Source organism: Oncorhynchus kisutch, linkage group LG11 (assembly GCF_002021735.2).
Source record: "Oncorhynchus kisutch isolate 150728-3 linkage group LG11, Okis_V2, whole genome shotgun sequence".
NCBI classification, from domain to species: domain Eukaryota; kingdom Metazoa; phylum Chordata; class Actinopteri; order Salmoniformes; family Salmonidae; genus Oncorhynchus; species Oncorhynchus kisutch.
This window is the reverse complement of record NC_034184.2, coordinates 77,295,353-77,317,022: the sequence shown is the minus strand read 5'-3', so window position 1 is coordinate 77,317,022 and position 21,670 is coordinate 77,295,353. Positions and strand designations below refer to the sequence as shown.

Here is a 21,670-nt window from a genome sequence, read left to right as displayed (position 1 = left end):
GCCTGTGTTTCCTACCCTCTATGGGGGGGGTGTCTCCCTGCAGGGTGAGCCTGTGTTTCCTACCCTCTATGGGGGGGGATATCTCCCTGCAGGGTGAGCCTGTGTTTCCTACCCTCTATGGGGGGGATGTCTCCCTGCAGGGTGAGCCTGTGTTTCCTACCCTCTATGGGGGGGATGTCTCCCTGCAGGGTGAGCCTGTGTTTCCTACCCTCTATGGGGGGGATGTCTCCCTGCAGGGTGAGCCTGTGTTTCCTACCCTCTATGGGGGGGATGTCTCCCTGCAGGGTGAGCCTGTGTTTCCTACCCTCTATGGGGGGGATGTCTCCCTGCAGGGTGAGCCTGTGTGTGAAGGGAGCGTTCTGGAGCACCACAGAAAACAGAGGAGGGATGAGAGACTGGAGGGCCGACAGGAACATGTGGAGCTTGTGTTCATCAAGACCATGTTCACCCTGCTTGGGGGTTGGGGGGTGGGTAGAGAGAGTAAAATTGGAGAGAGAGAAAGAGGGAGCAAGAGAGAGAGACAGAGAGAGAGACAGAGACAGAGACAGAGAGACAGAGAGAGAGAGAGAGAGACAGAGACAGAGACAGAGACAGAGGAGAGTTAGAGCTTCTCCATCTAGACTGATCAACCTTATTGATCCATTGAGATCAAAAGCAACATTTTTCTTACACATGTCAAATAACCAAAGCCCTGTGGGACTACCTACCTTGAGAAGTTTCTCTATGCGGGCCAGCAGAGAGGGGATGAGAGTGGTCTGGAGGATTCCCAGCTCTGTGGTCCAGGCAGCGAATGCTGGGATGAACACCTGGTGGATAGCACTGACCACCCTCTCCGATGGGTCACCGAGGGACAACAACATCAACTCAAAACCCTGACCGCAACATGAACACAACACGACCACAGTCACTATAACATGACCACAGTTCATTTAACCAAACACAAGATCGGTTATAAAAGCCTTTTTTCTAACGCACGTGCACACACACACCTGGGAGTACTTGTCGGGGTCGTCGATGTATCCCATGATGATAGCGAGGCTTTTGACCACGGCCTCTCTGACCATGTCTGCCTTGTCTTCAGCCAGCATCTGCTGCAGCATGGACAACACCAGCGAACTACGCATCTCCTTCTGTTAACAGAAACACATAGGCAGAGTGAGAACACACACTCAGCTACACGTGTGTGTGTGTGTGTGTCTAACAGGCAGATAAGCTGTGTGATAACATGAGTTTAAGTACCGGTGTGTGTGTATGTATGTGACAGAGAGAGACAGATCGTGTGTGTGCGCGAGTCTTACAGGAAGGTAAGGTGCTAAGGCTCCACAGGCCTCTGCTACCAACAACCTCCTCTCTGAATACTTATGGTTGATCTAGAGAGAGAGAGAGAGACAGACAAAGAGAGACAGAGAGAGAGCGAGAGAGATCACAGTTGAACTACGTTGTTCCTCAAAAGAACAGACATGGAAACAACCACACATTCACAGCCCAGTAAGATGTACAACATCAAAAATGAACACAGCTTGCAGACCTGATGGCATCCTAAATGAGATTCTCAAACACACTAGATCAAAATTTCAATTGGCTATATTAAAACTGTTTAATTTGATCCTGAGTGTAGGTTATTTCCCTGACATCTGGAATTAATTTGACCCTAACAATTAGAGGCATTTGTGTGAACAGTAACATGGGGAAGGTTTTCTGTAGTATTATAAATATAAGAGTTCTAAACTTCCTTAATAAGCACAATGTCTTGAGTAAAAGCTCAATTCGATTTATACCAAAACATCACACGACTGATCATATTTACACCCTACACACCCTGATAGATTAACATGTCCACCAAAATAATATCAAAATATACATTTGCTTTATCAACTTCCAAAAAGCATTTGATTCTATTTGGCATACAGGACTGTTCTACAAAGTTATTGAAAGTGGTGTAGGGGGTAAAACATATGACAAAATTAAATCAATGTATACTGGCAACACGTGCAGCATTAAAATTGGTAAGAAAATAACAGAATTCTTTAACCAGGGGCGGGGCCTTCGCCAGGGTTGCAATCTGAGCCCTGCACTCTTCAATATTTACATCAAGGAATTGGCCTCTATTCTAGAAAAATCCTCAGCCCCTGGTGTTAGTCTCTACAATTCAGAGGTTAAATGCCACAGATGACCTATGCCTGCTGTCACCCACAATACATGGCCTACAGCAGAGCCTGGACCTGCTAGAGCAGTACTGTCAGACCTGGGTCCTGGCAGTAAACCCCAAAAATACTCAAATAATTTCCAAAGAAGATCCAGATCCCAGGGAATTAGACCAAAGTTCTCAATTGGAACACAATATATAGAGTACTGTACACACTACAATTACTTAGGTTTAAAAATAAGCTGAACTGGACACCTTAATGAGGCAGTGAATGAGCTGAGAGAGAAAACTACAAACAATGCATGCAGGGTGGAATTAGTCCAATCCATTAATAATAATAACTCAAAAAATAGCAATTAAGTTTTGGAAACATCTAAATTACAGTGACCCCCGCTCATATCATTACCAAACCCTGCAATGCCAAGAGCTGAGCACAGACAAGAGTCCCCTCATCCAGCTGGTCCTGGAGCTGAGTTCACAAACCTGTTCTACTAACACACTGAAGCCTCAGGACCAGAACATCCAATCAATCAGGATAAACCAAATTACAACACAGTCAAAACAAAACTACATTACTTATTGGGAAACACAAACACAAAGCACAATGCAGTGCTATTTGGCCCTAAATCGATAGTACACCGTGGCTAAATATTTGACCATGGTTACTGATCAAAACCTTAGAAAAACCTTGACAAAGTACAGGCTCAGTGAGCACAGCCTTGCCATTGAGAAGGGTAGACACAGGAAAACCTGGCTCCCTGTAGAGGAAAGGCTGTGCAACCACTGCACAACAGCAGAACCCAAGACGGAGCTGCATTTCCTGACAAAATGTGAAAAATATAAAACAATTAGAGTGTCATTTCCCCAAATTTGAAACCCTTATTCAAGGTTTCAAAGACCTCTCTGATGAGAGTAGGCTACCTGTCCTGTTGGGGGAGGACGCAGAGAGCTGTGGGTTGGCAGCGCACTACATTGCTGCCTGACATAAGATGAGGGACAGTGTCTGACCGATCAATCAACCTGCACATGTCCTCTACTGTATGCTTATTGTTCAATGTATGGTTATTTTCATATTGTAAATATCCAAAGTGAGCTTCGGCAATATGTACATTGTTACATCATGCTGACAGAGACAGACAGACAGACAGACAGACAGACAGACAGACAGACAGACAGACAGACAGACAGACAGACAGACAGAGACAGACAGGAGACACACAGACAGACAGACAGACAGACAGGCAGACAGACAGAGACAGACAGAGACAGGCAGACAGACAGAGACACACAGACAGACAGAGACACACAGACAGACAGAGACACACAGACAGACAGACAGAGACACACAGACAGACAGACAGACACACACAGACACACAGACACACAGACACACAGACACACAGACACACAGACACACAGACAGACAGACAGACAGACAGACAGACAGACAGACAGACAGACAGACAGACAGACAGACAGACAGACAGACAGAGACACAGACAGAGACACAGACAGAGACACAGACAGAGACACAGACAGAGACACGAGCTACTGAGTTCTTCTGCAAAATATAGAATTAGAGTTGGATAAATGTAGATAAACCTTGATCCCCCACCACCACAAGGACATATTGGATTCTGCCCTCTACATAAAATTAAAATTCCATACCTAAAACCTTGATTTTGAACAAAATTAGCTGAATGCATTCTTACTACCTTGTATCCCCCCTGCACTGAACACACCTCTTCAAACTGTCCTGTAGACGAGGATAGTCCCCCCCCCCAGCACTGAACACACCACACTGAGAGGGATACAGATAGAACAAACCCACAAAACAGACCAGCGCAACAACACCCCCCCACAAGACCCAGAGGGCAGAAGGTGGAGATGGACGACTGTCGAAGAGAGCTGGCTGTTCTACGGACTGAGGTGAAAGAACTTAAAGAGGAGCGAGGGGAACACAGGGCACAGCTAAATGTAGTGAAGGAGAAGGGAGGGGAACACAGGGCCCAGCTAAATGTAGTGAAGGAGAAGGGAGAGGAACACAGGGCCCAGCTAAATGTAGTGAAGGAGGAGGGAGAGGAACACATGGCACAGCTAAATGTAGTGAAGGAGAAGGGAGAGGAACACACGGCACAGCTAAATGTAGTGAAGGAGAAGGGAGAGGAACACACGGCCCAGCTAAATGTAGTGAAGGAGAAGGGAGAGGAACACACGGCCCAGCTAAATGTAGTGAAGGAGGAGGGAGAGGAACACACGGCCCAGCTAAATGTAGTGAAGGAGGAGGGAGAGGAACACACGGCCCAGCTAAATGTAGTGAAGGAGGAGGGAGAGGAACACACGGCCCAGCTAAATGTAGTGAAGGAGGAGGGAGAGGAACACACGGCCCAGCTAAATGTAGTGAAGGAGGAGGGAGAGGAACACACGGCCCAGCTAAATGTAGTGAAGGAGGAGGGAGAGGAACACACGGCCCAGCTAAATGTAGTGAAGGAGGAGGGAGGGGAACACAGGGCCCAGCTAAATGTAGTGAAGGAGAAGGGAGGGGAACACATGGCACAGCTAAATGTAGTGAAGGAGAAGGGAGGGGAACACATGTCACAGCTAAATGTAGTGAAGGAGAAGGGAGGGGAACACACGGCCCAGCTAAATGTAGTGAAGGAGGAGGGAGAGGAACACATGGCACAGCTAAATGTAGTGAAGGAGAAGGGAGAGGAACACAGGGCCCAGCTAAATGTAGTGAAGGAGAAGGGAGAGGAACACAGGGCACAGCTAAATGTAGTGAAGGAGAAGGGAGAGAAAGCTGACATGTGACAGAGAGCAGGACACTCCCCCAGAGAAGCCAGCGGAACTAGAAATTGTGCTCCTCATTGACTCAAATGGCAAATACATTCAAGAAAATAAACTTTTTCCCAAACACAAGGTGGCTCAGCTCTGGTGCCCAAACACTAGGCATGCCCTGGAGCTGTTGACAGAGGACAGACTAGGGGCCCACAGCCACATCATAACTCACACAGGCACAAATGACCTGAAGGCCCAGCAGGAAAGAGTGGCCACAGCACTCAAGGGAGTGATTTAAAAAGCTTCTTCCACTTTCCCCAAAGAACAAGTGGTTCCACCACCATGAAAAGACATTCACCGTGCCACCATACAGTGGGTGAATGCAAGCATTTCCCAGGTCTGTACCTCAAAACCTAATGTATACCTGCCCACCACTCCACCCTGGACTTGAACAGCTTTTATGACCAGGTCCACCTCTACAAGGCAGCAATCCCAACTTTTGACCTGCACTGAGAGAACCGATGCCAAGAGGACCTACAATTAGCCCAGCGTCATCTGGGTTAGGGGAGGGTTTGGCCGGGGTAGGCCGTTTGTAAATAAGAATTTGTTCTTAACTGACTTGCCTAGTTAAATGCCCAGGCCGTGAGCAGAGCAACCCCAACCCCCACTAATACACCCCTCCAAGCCTCATCCTGTGATCTAAGAAGTCTGTATCAGATGCTCAACGTGCTCTGCTCACACCTACTGTGATGGTCCGAGCCTAAACCACACTAGACACTATGGAACACAAAGATTTTACTATCTCATGCTGGAATATACAAGGTCTGAAGTCATCTGCCTTCGGCCTAAAGAGCTCATTTTTTCTGGTATTCCTGAGGACGCATCCAATAATCCAGAGTGCACGATCAGAGAATTCATGAAATTTGCATTGAAAATTCCTATATAGACTCTAAACAAGGTGGCTTTCCAACGAGTACACAGACTTGGAGCTCAGAGCGACAAGACCAAGGGTCCCCGACCGATCATCGCCAAATTTGAACACTACCAATAAAAGGAGCTGATCAAAAGCAGAGGAAGGGAGCTTAAAGCAGAGGAAGGGAGCTAAAAGCAGAGGAAGGGAGCTAACAGCAGAGGAAGGGAGCTTAAAGCAGAGGAAGGGAACTAAAAGCAGAGGAAGGGAGCTAACAGCAGAGGAAGGGAGCTAAAAGCAGAGGAAGGGAGCTAAAAGCAGAGGAAGGGAGCTTAAAGCAGAGGAAGGGAGCTTAAAGCAGAGGAAGGGAGCTTAAAGCAGAGGAAGGGAGCTAAAAGCAGAGGAAGGGAGCTTAAAGCAGAGGAAGGGAGCTTAAAGCAGAGGAAGGGAACTAAAAGCAGAGGAAGGGAGCTAACAGCAGAGGAAGGGAGCTTAAAGCAGAGGAAGGGAGCTTAAAGCAGAGGAAGGGAGCTTAAAGCAGAGGAAGGGAGCTTAAAGCAGAGGAAGGGAGCTTAAAGCAGAGGAAGGGAGCTAAAAGCAGAGGAAGGGAGCTAAAAGCAGAGGAAGGGAGCTAAAGCAGAGGAAGGGAGCTTAAAGCAGAGGAAGGGAGCTTAAAGCAGAGGAAGGGAGCTAACAGCAGAGGAAGGGAGCTAACAGCAGAGGAAGGGAGCTTAAAGCAGAGGAAGGGAGCTTAAAGCAGAGGAAGGGAGCTAAAAGGGACCAAATTCAGTCTCAATGACCAAGGGAGATAAACAAACGTTGTAATAGACTGTATCCGGTACAAAGACCACAATGGATGGATGGTAAGTGTGCCTTTCTCATTGTGGACTAACTGGACAGCTATTCCCGAGACAGATCCATAACAATGTGGCTGTACTAAATTCTACAGGGATTTCAGGTTACGGAAAAAAAAAGTATGGGAACTGTTTAAAATATCTGAACATTATGAAGGGGATATGAACACACACGTACTCAACTACATGCTTGCTTACACATGTGGACTTATACATACACACACCTGATCTCGCTCTCTTCTCTCTCTCTCTAATGTCGACAACGGTTTTATAATTTCATGTGTTTATTGGTTTTTGTTTACAAGTTTCTATAGGTTTACAACAAGCAAAGGGAAGATATCAGAATAGTGGCATTGGGGAATAATAACATATTGTACGGAATACATTTGTACTGTGGTGAAGCCGTCTCTAGAGTAATGCAAGGTCTCTTTCATGATCATGTGAAACGTCAATTCCTATGGAAATGCTGAGGTGTGTTTTTCAATTGTTAAAGGTAATTATGATGCAACTATGATGGTGTTACAATATGGATTACAATTATTAATATTAATGCTATACGCACTACATGTCACACACAGACACTCAAACATGCAAATTGGCAGAGTTAATATTCATTTGGACATCACACATTATAGTCTTACTCTTATACAGACATCATAAACACTCATTATATCATATCCAATATCATACACAGCAACCTACTCAGATTTGTTACACACATAATTTGTCTCAATTGTCTAACATCTGTTTGCCTGACTCACAGGCAAGGGAATAAAACACATATTGCTAGAACCTGTTTCTTGAATTCTAAATATCAGACATTTGAAAGCTCTAGTTTTGACCGTCATAATAACTCTGATGGCAGTAACTTTACAAGCACTAATTATGGTCAAATTAGCCAGAGAATAGTATCTAGTTATGGTAAGGGGTGAAATTAGTATAGCTAGTTATAATTGTAACGGTTTGGCAGATTATAAAAAAAGATGATCAGTCTTTATGTGGTAAAAGAAAAGGAATATAACATATACTGGTTACGGGAAACTCAATAAATCCTTAGATGAAGCTGTGTTTAAAAAGGAATGGGGTGGTGAAATACTCTTCTGTCATGGATAAAGGAACTCAAAGGGTGTGATGATATTAAGTAACAAAAATTTAGATCTGAATGTGCAAATAATCAGGAATGATTCACAAGGAAGGTGGATCTTTTTGAATATGAAAGTGGATGAAGAAGAGAATTGGCTCATTAATCTATATGGTCCAAATCAGCATGATCTACAGACTTCTTCGAAAACATTTATACCAATTTATTGAACTTACAGGCAACAAATGATCTAATCATTACGGTAGGAGACTATAACACAGTGTTAAGTACCTCAATGGGCCTTAAAGGTAATCACTCTACAAACTCTCATCACCGTGCCCTTAAGGAAATCACTAATATTATGGACACATTAGAATTAGTGGATATTTGGAGACTAAAAAACCCCGACCTGGTGAGATATACATGGAGGAGACTTAATCAAGCTAGTCGTCTTGACTACTTTCTTGTCTCTTTCAAAGGTTAAAAAAGTTAATAGGAGAGAGACAGAATGCGATCGGATCATCATCTAATTGGTATTCACATAACTCTTATAGATTTTCCACGTGGACGGAGATATTGGACATTTGATCAAAGTTTACTGGAGAACAACTTATTTTGAACTAAGACAAAATAACAAATAACTGAATTTTTCCAGTGTAATATAGGTTCAGAAAACCCTCCTATTGGGATACCTTTAAAATGTACCTTCAGGGGTCATTCAATTCAATATTCATCAATAATAAAAAAAGCAGTTTCTGGCTAAAGAGACAAGACTAACAAGGGAAATCCATGAACTACTAGTACAGGTAGATAGCAATAAAAACGATACTACAGAGACACAAGATAAGTTAGAGGAAAAACTAAATGAACTTGAGGAACTTATTCAACAACGATCTAATGTAATCTATTACAGAAATAAAGCAGACGGGATGGAACATGGAGAAAAATGCACACAATTCTAAGCTAATTATTTGAGGCAGATGTTCTCTTTTCCGTCTCATCCTCTCTGACTGAATGAAGAGTAAGGTACGGAATTATTTCCAAATAATATAAAAAATTGAAAATTAACAAAATATACAGAAAGATCAGTGTGAAGGCCACATTACAGAGGAAGAACTGAGGCTATTAAACCCTTTCAGTCTGGAGAAACCCCAGGGCTTGATGGCATACCGGTAGAGGTTTATCAAGTATTCGTTGATATACTAAAAGCTCCATTATTAGACTGTTTTAACTACTCCTATAGAAATGGTAATCTGTCATGTACTCAGCAGGAAGCTCTGATTTCTCTATTATTAAAACAAGACCCAGATGGCAAATATAAAGACCCGGTCTATCTAAAAAACTGGTAGCCCCTTACACTTCAATGTTGTGGTGCAAAAATACTAGCAAAATGCATAGCACTCAGAATTAAAAGGGTTTTTACCAGGTATTGTTCATCCTGATCAGACAGGTTTTTTTACATGGACGATACATTGGAGATAATATATGACAACTACTAGAAATAATAGAACATCATGAAACATATAAGAAGCCAGGAATGGTATTTATAGCAGATTTTGAAAAGGCATTTCTTAAAGTAATACTGTATTTTATTTATAAATGCCTGGATTTTTTCGATATCAGTAATTCTCTTATAAAATGGGTCAAATGTATAGCACAGGTGTAAAATAGTAAATAACAGCTACTTCTCAGAGAGTTTTGAATTGTCAAGAGGAGTTAAACAAGGGTGTCCGCTGTCACCATATCTATTCGTTATGTCCATCGAAATGCTAGCTATTAAAATCAGATCCAATAACAACATTAGAGGATTAAAAATCCAAGGCTTAAAAACAAAGGTGTCCATGTATGCCGATGACTCAAGTTTTATATTAAGTCCACAAGCTAGATCCCTGTAATGTCTCATTGAAGATCTAGATAACTTTCCTGTACTCTCTGGACTAAAATCTAATTATGATAACTGTACAATATTATATATTGGATCCTTAAAAAAAAATACAACTTTTACATTACCTTGCAGCTAACCTATAAAATGGGCTGATGGTGAAGTAGGAGAGAAAGAGAGAGAAAAGGAGGAAGGAGTAGATACCTGTTCCCAGCATTGTGGTAGGAGTTCAGCCTCAACTCTGGTAGGACCAACATGTCTGGCAAACGCCACACAACCTGTTAGGATCATACGCCTATAGACATACAGACACAACCTGTTAGGATCACCTACCTATAGACACAACCTGTTAGGTAGATGATTCTATAGACACAACCTGTTAGGTAGATGATCCTATAGACACAACCTGTTAGGTAGATGATCCTATAGACACAACCTGTTAGGTAGATGATCCTATAGACACAACCTGTTAGGTAGATGATCCTATAGACACAACCTGTTAGGTAGATGATCCTATAGACACAACCTGTTAGGTAGATGATCCTATAGACACAACCTGTTAGGTAGATGATCCTATAGACACAACCTGTTAGGTAGATGATCCTATAGACACAACCTGTTAGGTAGATGATCCTATAGACACAACCTGTTAGGTAGATGATCCTATAGACACAACCTGTTAGGTAGATGATCCTATAGACACAACCTGTTAGGTAGATGATCCTATAGACACAACCTGTTAGGATCATCTACCTATAGACACACAGACAGAACCTGTAGTTAATAAACACACACACCATCAAGATCATCTATGATCATCAGTCTAGAAACACAGAGATAACACCTAGGTATAAAAACCGAAACCTCTGTTCGTCGTCAGGTCTCTTGATGAGGTTGAAGAGGATGTGAAGGAGCTGGTCTCTCTCTTTAGGCTCCGGGTGGAGACATGCTGTACACAGGATGAGAGGAATCAACTCCTAGAGAGACAGAGGGAGAGAGAGAGAGAGCGGGATTAGAGAGGTATATGAGAGAGAGAGACAGATGGAGAGAGAGAGGGAGAGAGACAGAGTGAGATTAGAGAGGGATATGAGAGAGAGGGATGGAGAGAGAGAGAGACAGAGAGAGGGATGGAGAGGGAGACAGATGGAGAGAGAGGTGATTAGAGAGAGAGAGACAGAGAGAGGGATGGAGAGAGAGACAGATGGAGAGAGAGGGGGATTAGAGAGGGATAGAGAGAGAGAGGGATGGAGAGAGAGAGAGAGAGAGGGATGGAGAGAGAGAGGGGGATGGAGAGAGAGGGATGGAGAGAGAGAGAGAGGGATGGAGAGAGAGGGATGGAGAGAGAGACAGAGAGAGGGATGGAGAGAGAGACAGATGGAGAGGTGATTAGAGAGAGAGAGACAGAGAGAGGGATGGAGAGAGAGACAGATGGAGAGAGAGAGAGAGGGATGGAGAGAGAGAGAGGGGGATGGAGAGAGAGAGAGGGGGATGGAGAGAGAGAGAGGGGGATGGAGAGAGAGGGATGGAGAGAGAGAGAGAGGGATGAGAGAGAGGGATGGAGAGAGAGAGAGAGGGATGGAGAGAAAGAGGGATGGAGAGAGAGAGAGAGAAAGAGAGGGGCATGGATAGAGATCAGCTTGGAGTTGTGGCTCTTTGGTTTAAGCAGGGGGCGGGGCAGTCAAACAGCACAGAAAGGGTTTGCAGGCCAAGGGTGGGTGTGGGGGGGGCAAAGGTTAAGAGAGAGGGAGTTAACAACAACACTGTAATCCTCAACAGAAACAGAACGATGGTCAAATTAACTGGAAAAGATGTGCAGTTATTATGTACATCCATGTATCAATGTCTCATGGTTTTATAATATGAATGACTGGTACCCCTCGGTTTAGACCAAGTTACTACTGAACAGTAAAGGTCGTGTGAAGTTCATAGGAGAACCAGCCTGGAGAGAGAGAGAACAAAAACTAAAGCATAGTTCCAGGATGGGACGGGCAGATGGTCAAACTGTGGTTAGCTCTACTTTCCTACAGGATACACTGTTAAAAACACAGTTCAAAATATGTATTTTCTTTTTTCAAACCAGCAGGGTTTTCCAGCAAGGTTTCATATTTTCCTGCTGAGGGTTGGCAGAACAACAAAATAAAACTAAAGACAGTCTATAGTGAGAGAGGCTGGGGAACAGAGGGGGAGACCTGAAATGATTCCTCAGCGTACGCTGGATGTCTGTAGATGCTGACTACAACTGTCATTCATTTAAATACATATATGATGTGCGTCACACTCAACACAAGCCCCAGAGACAGATTAACAACTGTTGTGATGTGTGTTCACCAACTGATAGAGAAAATTCTCATTTGAATTTGAGCGACAGTTAACCCCACAACAACTTCTCCCTGGACGACGGTTAAGGCAGGGGGGTAAAATGTGGAAGACACATTTCGGTTGAATGCATTCAGTTGTGCAACTGACTAGATATCCCTTTCACCACTTCAACCTTGTTCTATTCCAGAACCAGTGAACCCTATATGACATTGTTCTATTCCAGAACCAGTGAACCCTATATGACATTGTTCTATTCCAGAACCAGTGAACCCTATATGACATTGTTCTATTCCAGAACCAGTGAACCCTATATGACATTGTTCTATTCCAGAACCAGTGAACCCTATATGACATTGTTCTATTCCAGAACCAGTGAACCCTATATGACATTGTTCTATTCCAGAACCAGTGAACCCTATATGACATTGTTCTATTCCAGAACCAGTGAACCCTATATGACATTGTTCTATTCCAGAACCAGTGAACCCTATATGACATTGTTCTATTCCAGAACCAGTGAACCCTACATGACATTGTTCTATTCCAGAACCAGTGAACCCTACATGACATTGTTCTATTCCAGAACCAGTGAAGTCAACCCTATCTTTAAACCAGGGGTGGCCAACTACGACCTATTGCAGAGTGACACCATGGTAACATATTTAAACCAGGGGTGGCCAACTACGACCTATTGCAGAGTGACACCATGGTAACATATTTAAACCAGGGGTGGCCAACTACGACCTATTGCAGAGTGACACCATGTTCAGTGCAAATTAAGTCATTATAGACTATTGAGATGCAGCCCAGTCACTTTAATAATGTTTACATTACTCATATCACATCTACAGTGAGGAGAACAAGTATTTGATAACCTGCCAAATCGGCAGTGTTTCCTACTTACAACGCATGTAGAGGTCTGCAATTTTTATCATAGTGACACTTCAACTGTGAGATACGGAATCTAAAACAAAAATCCAGAAAATCACATTGTATGATTTTTAAGTAATTTATTTGCATTTTATTGCATGACATAAGTATTTGATACATCAGAAAAGCGGAACGTAATATTTGGTACAGAAACCTTTGTTTGTAATTACAGAGATCATACGTTTCCTGTAGTTCTTGACCAGGTTTGCACACACTGCAGCAGTGATTTTGGCCGACTCCGCCATGCAGACCTTCTCCAGATCCTTCAGGTTTCGGGGCTGTCGCTGGGCAATACGGACTTTCAGCTTCCTCCAAAGATTTTCTATTGGGTTCAGGTCTGGAGACTGGCTAGGCCACTCTAGGACCTTGAGATGCTTCTTACGGAGCCACTCCTTAGTTGCCCTGGCTGTGTGTTTCGGGTCGTTGTCATGCTAGAAGACCCAGCCACGACCCATCTTCAATGCTCTTACTGAGGGAAGGAGGTTGTTGGCCATGATCTTGCGATACATGGCCCCATTCATCCTCCCCTCAATACGGTGCAGTCGGCCTGTCCCCTTTGCAGAAAAGCATCCCCAAAGAATGTCGTTTCCACCTCTATGCTTCACGGTTGGGATGATGTTCTTGGGGTTGTACTCATCCTTCTTCTTCCTCCAAACACCGCGAGTGGAGTTTAGACAAAAAAGCTATTTTTGTCTCATCAGACCACATGACCTTTTCCCATTCCTCCTCTGGATCATCCAGATGGTCATTGGCAAACTTCAGACGGGCATGGACATGCGCTGCCTTGAGCAGGGGGACCTTGCGTGCGCCGCAGGATATTTTTCTTTGAGACTGTGGTCCCAGCTCTCTTCAGGTCATTGACCAGGTCCTGCCGTGTAGTTCTGGGCTGATCCCTCATCCCCCTTCCTCATGATCATTGATGCCCCACCAGGTGAGATCTTGCATGGAGCCCCAGACCAAGGGTGATTGACCGTCATCTTGAACTTCTTCCATTTTCTAATAATTGTTGTTGCAACCGTTGTTGCCTTCTCACCAAGCTGATTGCCTATTGTCCTGTAGCCCATCCAAACCTTGTGCAGGTCTACAATTTTATCCCTGATATCCTTACACACTCTCTGGTCTTGGCCATTGTGGAGAGGTTGGGGTCTGTTTGATTGAGTGTGTGGACAGGTGTCTTTTATACAGGTAATGAGTTCAAACAGGTGCAGTTAATACAGGTAATGAGTGGAGAACAGGAGGGCTTCTTAAAGAAAAACTAACAGGTCTGTGAGAGCTGGAATTATTACTGGTTGGTAGGTGATCAAATACTTATGTCATGCAAAGGGTATATAACAAAGTATTGAGAAACTTTTGTTATTGACCAAATACTTATTTTCCACCATAATTTGCTAATAAATTCATCAAAATCCTACAATGTGATTTTCTGGATTTTTTTTCTCATTTTGTCTGTCATAGTTGAAGTGTACCTATGATGAAAATTACAGGCCTCATCTTTTTAAGCGGGAGAACTTGCACAATTGGTGGCTGACTAAATACGTTTTTGCCCCACTGTATAAGTATTGATTGTAAAGAGAACAGGCAGTTTTACTGTTACACTAATTCAGTCAGTCATCAAAGTCAAACGTCTTTTGTTCCTAGTCACGTGTCCATGGTGTGGAGAGTGCAGAACTTAAAAGGTGTGTCTTTGAGCTGGCAGTGGGAGGCCTACAAACAGTACGAGCACAAAGGTGTGTGTGTGTGTGTGTGTGTGTGTGTGTGTGTGTGTGTGTGTGTGTGTGTGTGTGTGTGTGTGTGTGTGTTGATTCTGGCTGTCTAACGGACACAGAACAAAGTCCATACCCCCTGCCACCGAGGCAGAACAATCTCTTTTCTTCATCTTGTTTTTCCTACATTTTTGGTGGGAAGCCAGATTCCTCATAACTGTCAGTAGATCATTAAAACAAGAACTGTGATATGCAAATCGCATGGACTGTGTGGTGAGCCCACCTGACTCCACCAACCACTCCTCCGCACACACACACCAGTGTCACACACACACACACCACAGTGTCACACACACACACACCACAGTGTCACACACAAACACACCACAGTGTCACACACAAACACACCACAGTGTCACACACAAACACACCACAGTGTCACACACAAACACACCACAGTGTCACACACAAACACACTAGTGTCACACACACCACAATCTCATAGATGAGGTCGACCATAGCGGACTTCAACAAGCAATAGACTAAAGGTGTCCACATGCTCCCAGTCGAAACGGTTTGGTAGAGTTTGTGTGTACAGTTGACGTCGGAAGTTTACATACACCTTAGCCAAATACATTTAAACTCAGTTTTGCACAATCCCCGACATTTAATCCTTGTAAATATTCCCTGTCTTAGGTCCGTTAGGACCACCACTTTATTTTAAGAATGTGAAATGTCAGAATAATAGCAGAGAGAATGATTTATTTCAGCTTTTATTTCTTTCATCACATTCCCAGTGGGTCAGAAGTTTACATACACTCAATTAGTATTTGGTAGCATTGACTTAAACAATTTAAACTTGGGTCAAATGTGTCAGGTAGCTTTCAACAAGCTTCCCACAATAAGTTGGGGTGAATTTTGGCCCATTCCTCCTGACAGAGCTGGTGTAACAGTCTGGTTTGTAGGCCTCCTTGCTCGCACACGCTTTTTCAGTTCTGCCCACAAGTGTTCTATAGGGTTGAGGTCAGGACTTTGTGATGGCCACTCCAATACCTTGACTTAGCTGTCCTTAAACCATTTTGTCACAACTTTGGTATGCTTGGGGTCAATGTCCATTTGGAAGACCCATTTGCGACCAAGCTTTAACTTCCTGACTGATGTCTTGTCTTAAGATGTTGCTTCAATATATCTACATAATTTTCCTCCGTCATAATGCCATCTACTTGTGAAGTGCACCAGTCACTCCTGCAGCAAAGCATCCACACAACATGATGCTGCCACCCCCGTGGTTCACGGTTGGGATGGTGTTCTTCGGCTTGCAAGCCTTCCCCTTTTTCCTCCAAAGATAATGATGGTCACTTTGGCCAATCAGTTTCATCAGATCAGAGGACATTTCTGCAAAAAGTATGATCTTGGTCCCCATGTGCAGTTGCAACCCGTAGTCTGGCATTTTTATGGTCGGTTTTGGAGCAGTGGCTTCTTCCTTGCTGAGCGGTCTTTCAGGTTATGTCGATATAGGACTCGTTTTACTGTGGATATAGATACTTTTGTACCTGTTTCCTCCAGCATCTTCACAAGGTCCTTTGCTGCTGTTCTGGGATTGATTTGTACTTTTCACACCAAAATACATTAATCTCTAGGAGACAGAACGTGTCTCCTTCCTGAGTGGTATGATGGCTGCGTGGTCCCATGGTGTTTATACTGCGTACTATTGTTTGTACAGATGAACGTGGTACCTTCAGGCGTTTGGAAATTGCTCCCAAGGATGAACCAGACTTGTGGAGGTCTACAATTTTTTGAGGTCTTGAATGATTTCTTTTGATTTTCCCATGATGTCAAGCAAAGAGGCATTGAGTTTGAAGGTAGGCCTTGAAATAAATCCACAGGTACACCTCCAGTTGACTCAAATGATGTCAATTAGCCAATCAGAAGCTTCTAAAGCCATTACATAATTTTCTGGATTTTTCCAAGCTGTTTAAAGGCACAGTCAACTTAGTGTATGTAAACTTCTGACCCACTGGAATTGTGATACAGTGAATTATAAGTGAAATAATGTGTCTAAACAAGTATTGGAAAAATGACTTGTGTCATGCACAAAGTAGATTTCCTAACCGACTTGCCAAAACTATAGCTTGTTAACAAGAAATTTGTGGAGTGGTTGAAAAACTAGTTTTAATGACTCCAACCTAAGCGTATGTAAACTTCTGACCTCAACTGTATATTATGATGACATTTTGTGAGGGTTTTGTTCGTTTTGGACATCGGTGGGTTTTTTTTGTGCTGTTCGGACACATACATTTTTTTCTGGATGCAAGCTAAAGTTCAGAGCCGAAGTCCACCTCCACTCGTCAGTGATTGGTCAACAGTAGGGATTCTTCAATAAAGTATTTGTTGTCATTCCACAAGGAGCGACTCATTTTCATGCACAGTTTTTTCTTTGAGAAATACTGCAAACAACATCTTAGTTAGATGGAAAATTACACAACTAAGATCTCCTCTGCAAAAACATCCAAATGAATGACAACTCCAGAAATCTATCTTAGATTAATTCTGACTATTTTAAGGAAGTGTATACTGGTTACTGCAAGATGAAGATCAAGATGGACAAACAGTACTATTACCGCTTTTTCGGTGGTGGAAGTTGGAGTCTGGTTTTAAAATGATTGATTGTTGATGTCATGAACATGTAGAAAGGGGCTGATATCCATAACAGTATATTCCCTTTTTGTTTTTACCTCAACATAGTGTGAAATACATACAAACAGTAGCCTAAATGTAGGATCATTTTGCTGCGGGAGATTCTGGATCCCCCTGGGCATTACAATGACGAGGAGAGGAGAGGGGAGGAGAGGGGAGGAGAGGGAAGGAGAGGGAAGGAGAGGGGAGGAGAGGGGAGGAGAGGGAGGAGAGGGGAGGAGAGGAGAGGGGAGGAGAGGGGAGGAGAAGTAAAAATGTTCATTGTTTTGGTCGAGCTCGATTGATCCCTCTACCGCATATATACACAAGCAAATCTTAATTACTGAAACTAGCCATTACCCCTAACGGCAGGTAGCCTAGTGGTTAGAGCGTTGGACTAGTAACCGAAAGGTCCAATCCCCGAGCTGACAAGGTAAAAATCTGTCGTTCTGCCCCTGAACAAGGCAGTTAACCCACTGAATATGTTCTTAACTTAACTAGTTAAATAAAAATAAATAAATAAAACTAATTTTAAAAAACATAAGCTTTTTCATACATTATCAAAATACTAGCATGGCTTTGTCCTGCTCGACTTTCAGATGAGACTGATGTGTGTTTGTAGCCAGTGGCGTGGGCCTGTGTTACACCTGGATGTGAGGTCAGGTGAGGTCATGCAAATGTGGGCGTGTCCAACTCACCTGGCACAGGTGTGCAACCATTCTCTAGGAGCAGAGGCATGCACAGAGCGAGACAATGATTGAGCGAGTGAAAGAAAGACAGGTGTGCAACCATTCTCTAGGAGCAGAGGCATGCACAGAGCGAGACAATAAGTGAGCGAGTGAAAGAAAGACAGGTGTGCAACCATTCTCTAGGAGCAGAGGCATGCACAGAGCGAGACAATGAGTGAGCGAGTGAAAGAAAGACAGGTGTGCAACCATTCTCTAGGAGCAGAGGCTTGCACAGAGCGAGACAATGAGTGAGCGAGTGAAAGAAAGACAGGTGTGCAACCATTCTCTAGGAGCAGAGGCTTGCGGGGAGGAGAGGGGAAGAGAGGGGAAGAGAGGGGAGGAGAGGGGAGGAGAGGGAAGGAGAGGGGAGGAGAGGGAAGGAGAGGGGAGGAGAGGGGAAGAGAGGGGAGGAGAGGGGAGGAGAGGGGAGGAGAGGGGAGGAGAGATGAGAATGTGAAACACAGTGGAAGAGAGGGAAGGAGAGATGAGAATGTGAAACACAGTGGAAGAGAGGGGAGAGATGAGAATGTGAAACACAGTGGAAGAGAGGGGAGGAGAGATGAGAATGTGAAACACAGTGGAAGAGAGGGAGAAGGAGAGATGAGAATGTGAAACAGTGGAGACAGACATTGAATTCCAAACTAAAGACAGAAAGAAGCCCGTGTTGATGGGAGGATGGGGGAGGAGGGGGAGATGAGAGGGAGGTACCTCTCGTTTGGCCAGGAGGACATTGGGGACGATGTGAGGGAGACAGCGACCCAACATCAGCATCACACTCTCCTCATTGTCTGCTATCCTCGACACCTAAGCGGGGGGAATATTAAAGAGCGAAATACACATTTTGATATTTCACTGCTCTGAGGACTACATAGTTCAATGGTTTCAATAGTAATATAATATACTCTTAAACATAGAAAGCTGACACTATGGTCATGTGACTGATTAGGGGTGACCTCTGACCTCTGCCCCCAGACGACTGTCAGCTGACATCTTACAAAAGGACAACAGGGCCTGCTGGAACGCTGGTGACAACTTCCTGTCAATGAACACAAGGCGAAAAGACGAGAGTGAACGACAATCAAGCTCATTCCAGTCAAGAGAAATAGAATGAGTGTTTATTAAAGGCCACTGGCTCCATCTACAGGTCACACTGAGAAACTACACTATATCTTCAGACTAACCTGTTGGGCTGGTCAAACACCACCGTCCCTCTGCACTTCAGCTTGGCATGGGGCTGTGTAGAGGTGTGTGTAGGGGAACTGATGGTCTGAGTGGGGGGGTTGCTCTCAGTGTGGGGTTTGTCAGGTTCTGAGGCTCTCCTGATGTCCAGGTACTGACCGTTGTCCAGAGGTGTGGATGAGGAGGAGAGGGAGTTGAGATGTGAGCCCTGGTCAGGAAGAGTGGGGGACACAGTCCTTCTCAGGCTTTGGATCTCACTGGAGGAGAGAGAAAATAAATCAGAATAGCTGTAAAGTTGTAAGGATTGGACAGAGCGCTGACTGAATAGGCCCTGGGTGGACAGAGTGCTGATTGCTGAAATGCCAGTTCAAAGTTCAAGGGATAAAGGTCACATGCTGTGGCAGTGACATTTTCAAATCTAGCATCTGTGACCACATAGGGTGGAGTGTAGAGCCCATCCTCTCTCAACACACACCTCTGTAGTTTCTTGATCTGGTAAGCCAGACTCTGTTTTTCCTCGTTCAGTAGACTGATCTGATACTCAAACTCCTCAACCATCTCAGTGTGCTGCTGAAAGAGCGACAGAGAAGAAGATTTGAGTAAACATTGTGAATGGAGAGAAGGTGTGTAGACTAAATCAGTCTGAGTGGATTACCTGCTGCAAGAGATCAGGTTTCTGGACAATGTAGTTCCCAGTGAGCTCGCCTGCCTCCACCCCCACGGATACATCCACTGTATCCCGTGGCGACGGAAGGGCGGAGCCACAGTTCCTGTAGATCTGTAATAGATCGGGAGGCTTCGGAATGTTCAGGCCCACGTCGTCCCACAACTCAAAGTCCTGAACGACCGAACAAGATGGGATGATATGTTTATATACTGTATAGAGCCTTATATGGCACATTAAATACTTGAGCGACAAATCAAACATTACCTGGTCATCATTTTCATCAGAGAAGGTGATGGCCGACAGTTTGTACTCATTCTTTAATAAATATTCATTCACAAGAAAATGTAAGGCTCGCTTCTCCAGTGGGCGGATAGGTTCCTAAGAGTATAGAGACAGATGAAACATCAATCAACTCGAAAAGTCACGTTTTTCAACAAACATTAATTTTGAAGAAACATTGTGTTCGCTGCAGTGGTACTTGTGGGATCAAGATGTACATATAGGGAGGAACATAATACTGTAACACAAGAGGAAGATACACTTAGAGTGCATTTGCCATTCTGGTAAAATGCATTGTCTATTGTATAGGACAGGAGGCCAGAGTAAGGCCATGAGAGCATAGGACAGCTGGACAAACCAAGGTCAGAGGGACATACAAAGGAGGGGGTCAGCCAAATGACCAACGGATGGACTATAGACATAGGGCATATATTTTTAGGACATGAAGATGCTGAAGGAATGTCAGAATAGACAGTCTACAAGTCCTAGTAAGGACAGACATATCAAAGAACACACCAGGCTGAACGTAAGGGGGCCCATAGGATAAGATGGGCATGTATTATTTTTGGGACATGAAGAGGTCCTGTCACCATTATAACTTGACTGAAAGCAGATATGGGCGTTATTGGGTGTGAACAAGCAGGAAGCACAGATTGAAAGATAATGGTGGCAGATGGACTGAGGGAAGTAACTTCATTTGCATGTGGGATGGACTCATATGTTGTATGTGTATAAAAACAGAGCCAGTGCTCTGGACAAGTGTGTGTTCCGCGGACCATCTAGGCTTCTGATATGTTTGTATTAAAAGCCTATATTGAATTCACAAGTTCTTGTAAGTGTTAAATTTTGTTACGATTCTCCACAACTGCACTTCATACAGTGACTAACAACGTGTAGGAGAGAGTCTGGCCTACCTGAATCTCAGGATTTGATTTGTAGTTCTTGTTTCTCTCCCGAGTGTCGCTCTCTAGAAAGACAAAGCAACAGAACACATGACCCCTTCCATCCCAGTGAAAGAGGGGAGGAGCTAGAGAGAAGCTCCATAAAAAGGGAGAGATGGAGAGATGGATGACATGGAGGAGTAGAAGTGTTGAGTACGCCACCTGCTGCCTGAGTCAAGTTGGCGCGTAGAGCCTGAATGGTCTCCTTGGCTTTCCGTAGCTCAAACTCCAGCACTGGACAGGAAGTGACATCACAACACACAGGAAGGTAGTGCATCCAACCAAGGAGCAGGAACAAACAAAAAAAATGACCAAAAGAACAACATGTATTGTAAGAAGCTGAGGCAAAAAAATCAATAAAGAGATGGATAAAAAATAAAAACAGGAGACAAACTATGGGGTCTAATGAACGCATGTAGCAGAGGATCCTGGGATAGCGGACTAACGGAGAGTCTATATGAGTGTCTAAGGCTGCATCCCAACAGTCTAGTGGCTTCCTCTCCTCATCTCCTTTACTTCATCTGCACTGATCTGAATACACAGGACAGGTGAACGCAACATGGAGGACACCTTCTGGGAATCTATCACCTATCGTGA

General features: G+C 44.0%; 1 protein-coding gene across 9 annotated transcripts in view; it reads right to left on the bottom strand.

The window, feature by feature from the left end:
- LOC109899208 (RAB11-binding protein RELCH homolog) overlaps positions 1 to 21,670 on the bottom strand; it is a 70,987-nt gene that overhangs the window by 23,393 nt on the left and 25,924 nt on the right. For 5 of the 9 annotated variants that reach the window (XM_031836340.1, XM_031836344.1, XM_031836346.1 and 2 more), the window contains exons 3-16: positions 21,236 to 21,307; positions 21,047 to 21,099; positions 20,118 to 20,231; positions 19,842 to 20,024; positions 19,662 to 19,756; positions 19,189 to 19,443; positions 18,968 to 19,043; positions 18,716 to 18,811; positions 10,516 to 10,628; positions 9,856 to 9,946; positions 1,299 to 1,370; positions 990 to 1,130; positions 708 to 872; positions 305 to 452 (exon numbers count right to left, since the gene is read on the bottom strand). In XM_031836340.1, the coding sequence (XP_031692200.1) occupies positions 305 to 452; positions 708 to 872; positions 990 to 1,130; positions 1,299 to 1,370; positions 9,856 to 9,946; positions 10,516 to 10,628; positions 18,716 to 18,811; positions 18,968 to 19,043; positions 19,189 to 19,443; positions 19,662 to 19,756; positions 19,842 to 20,024; positions 20,118 to 20,231; positions 21,047 to 21,099; positions 21,236 to 21,307 (1,674 nt within the window). The remainder of the gene's footprint in view (positions 1 to 304; positions 453 to 707; positions 873 to 989; positions 1,131 to 1,298; positions 1,371 to 9,855; positions 9,947 to 10,515; positions 10,629 to 18,715; positions 18,812 to 18,967; positions 19,044 to 19,188; positions 19,444 to 19,661; positions 19,757 to 19,841; positions 20,025 to 20,117; positions 20,232 to 21,046; positions 21,100 to 21,235; positions 21,308 to 21,670) is intronic. The other 4 variants (XM_031836345.1, XM_031836349.1, XM_031836341.1 and 1 more) reach the window with 3 other exon arrangements.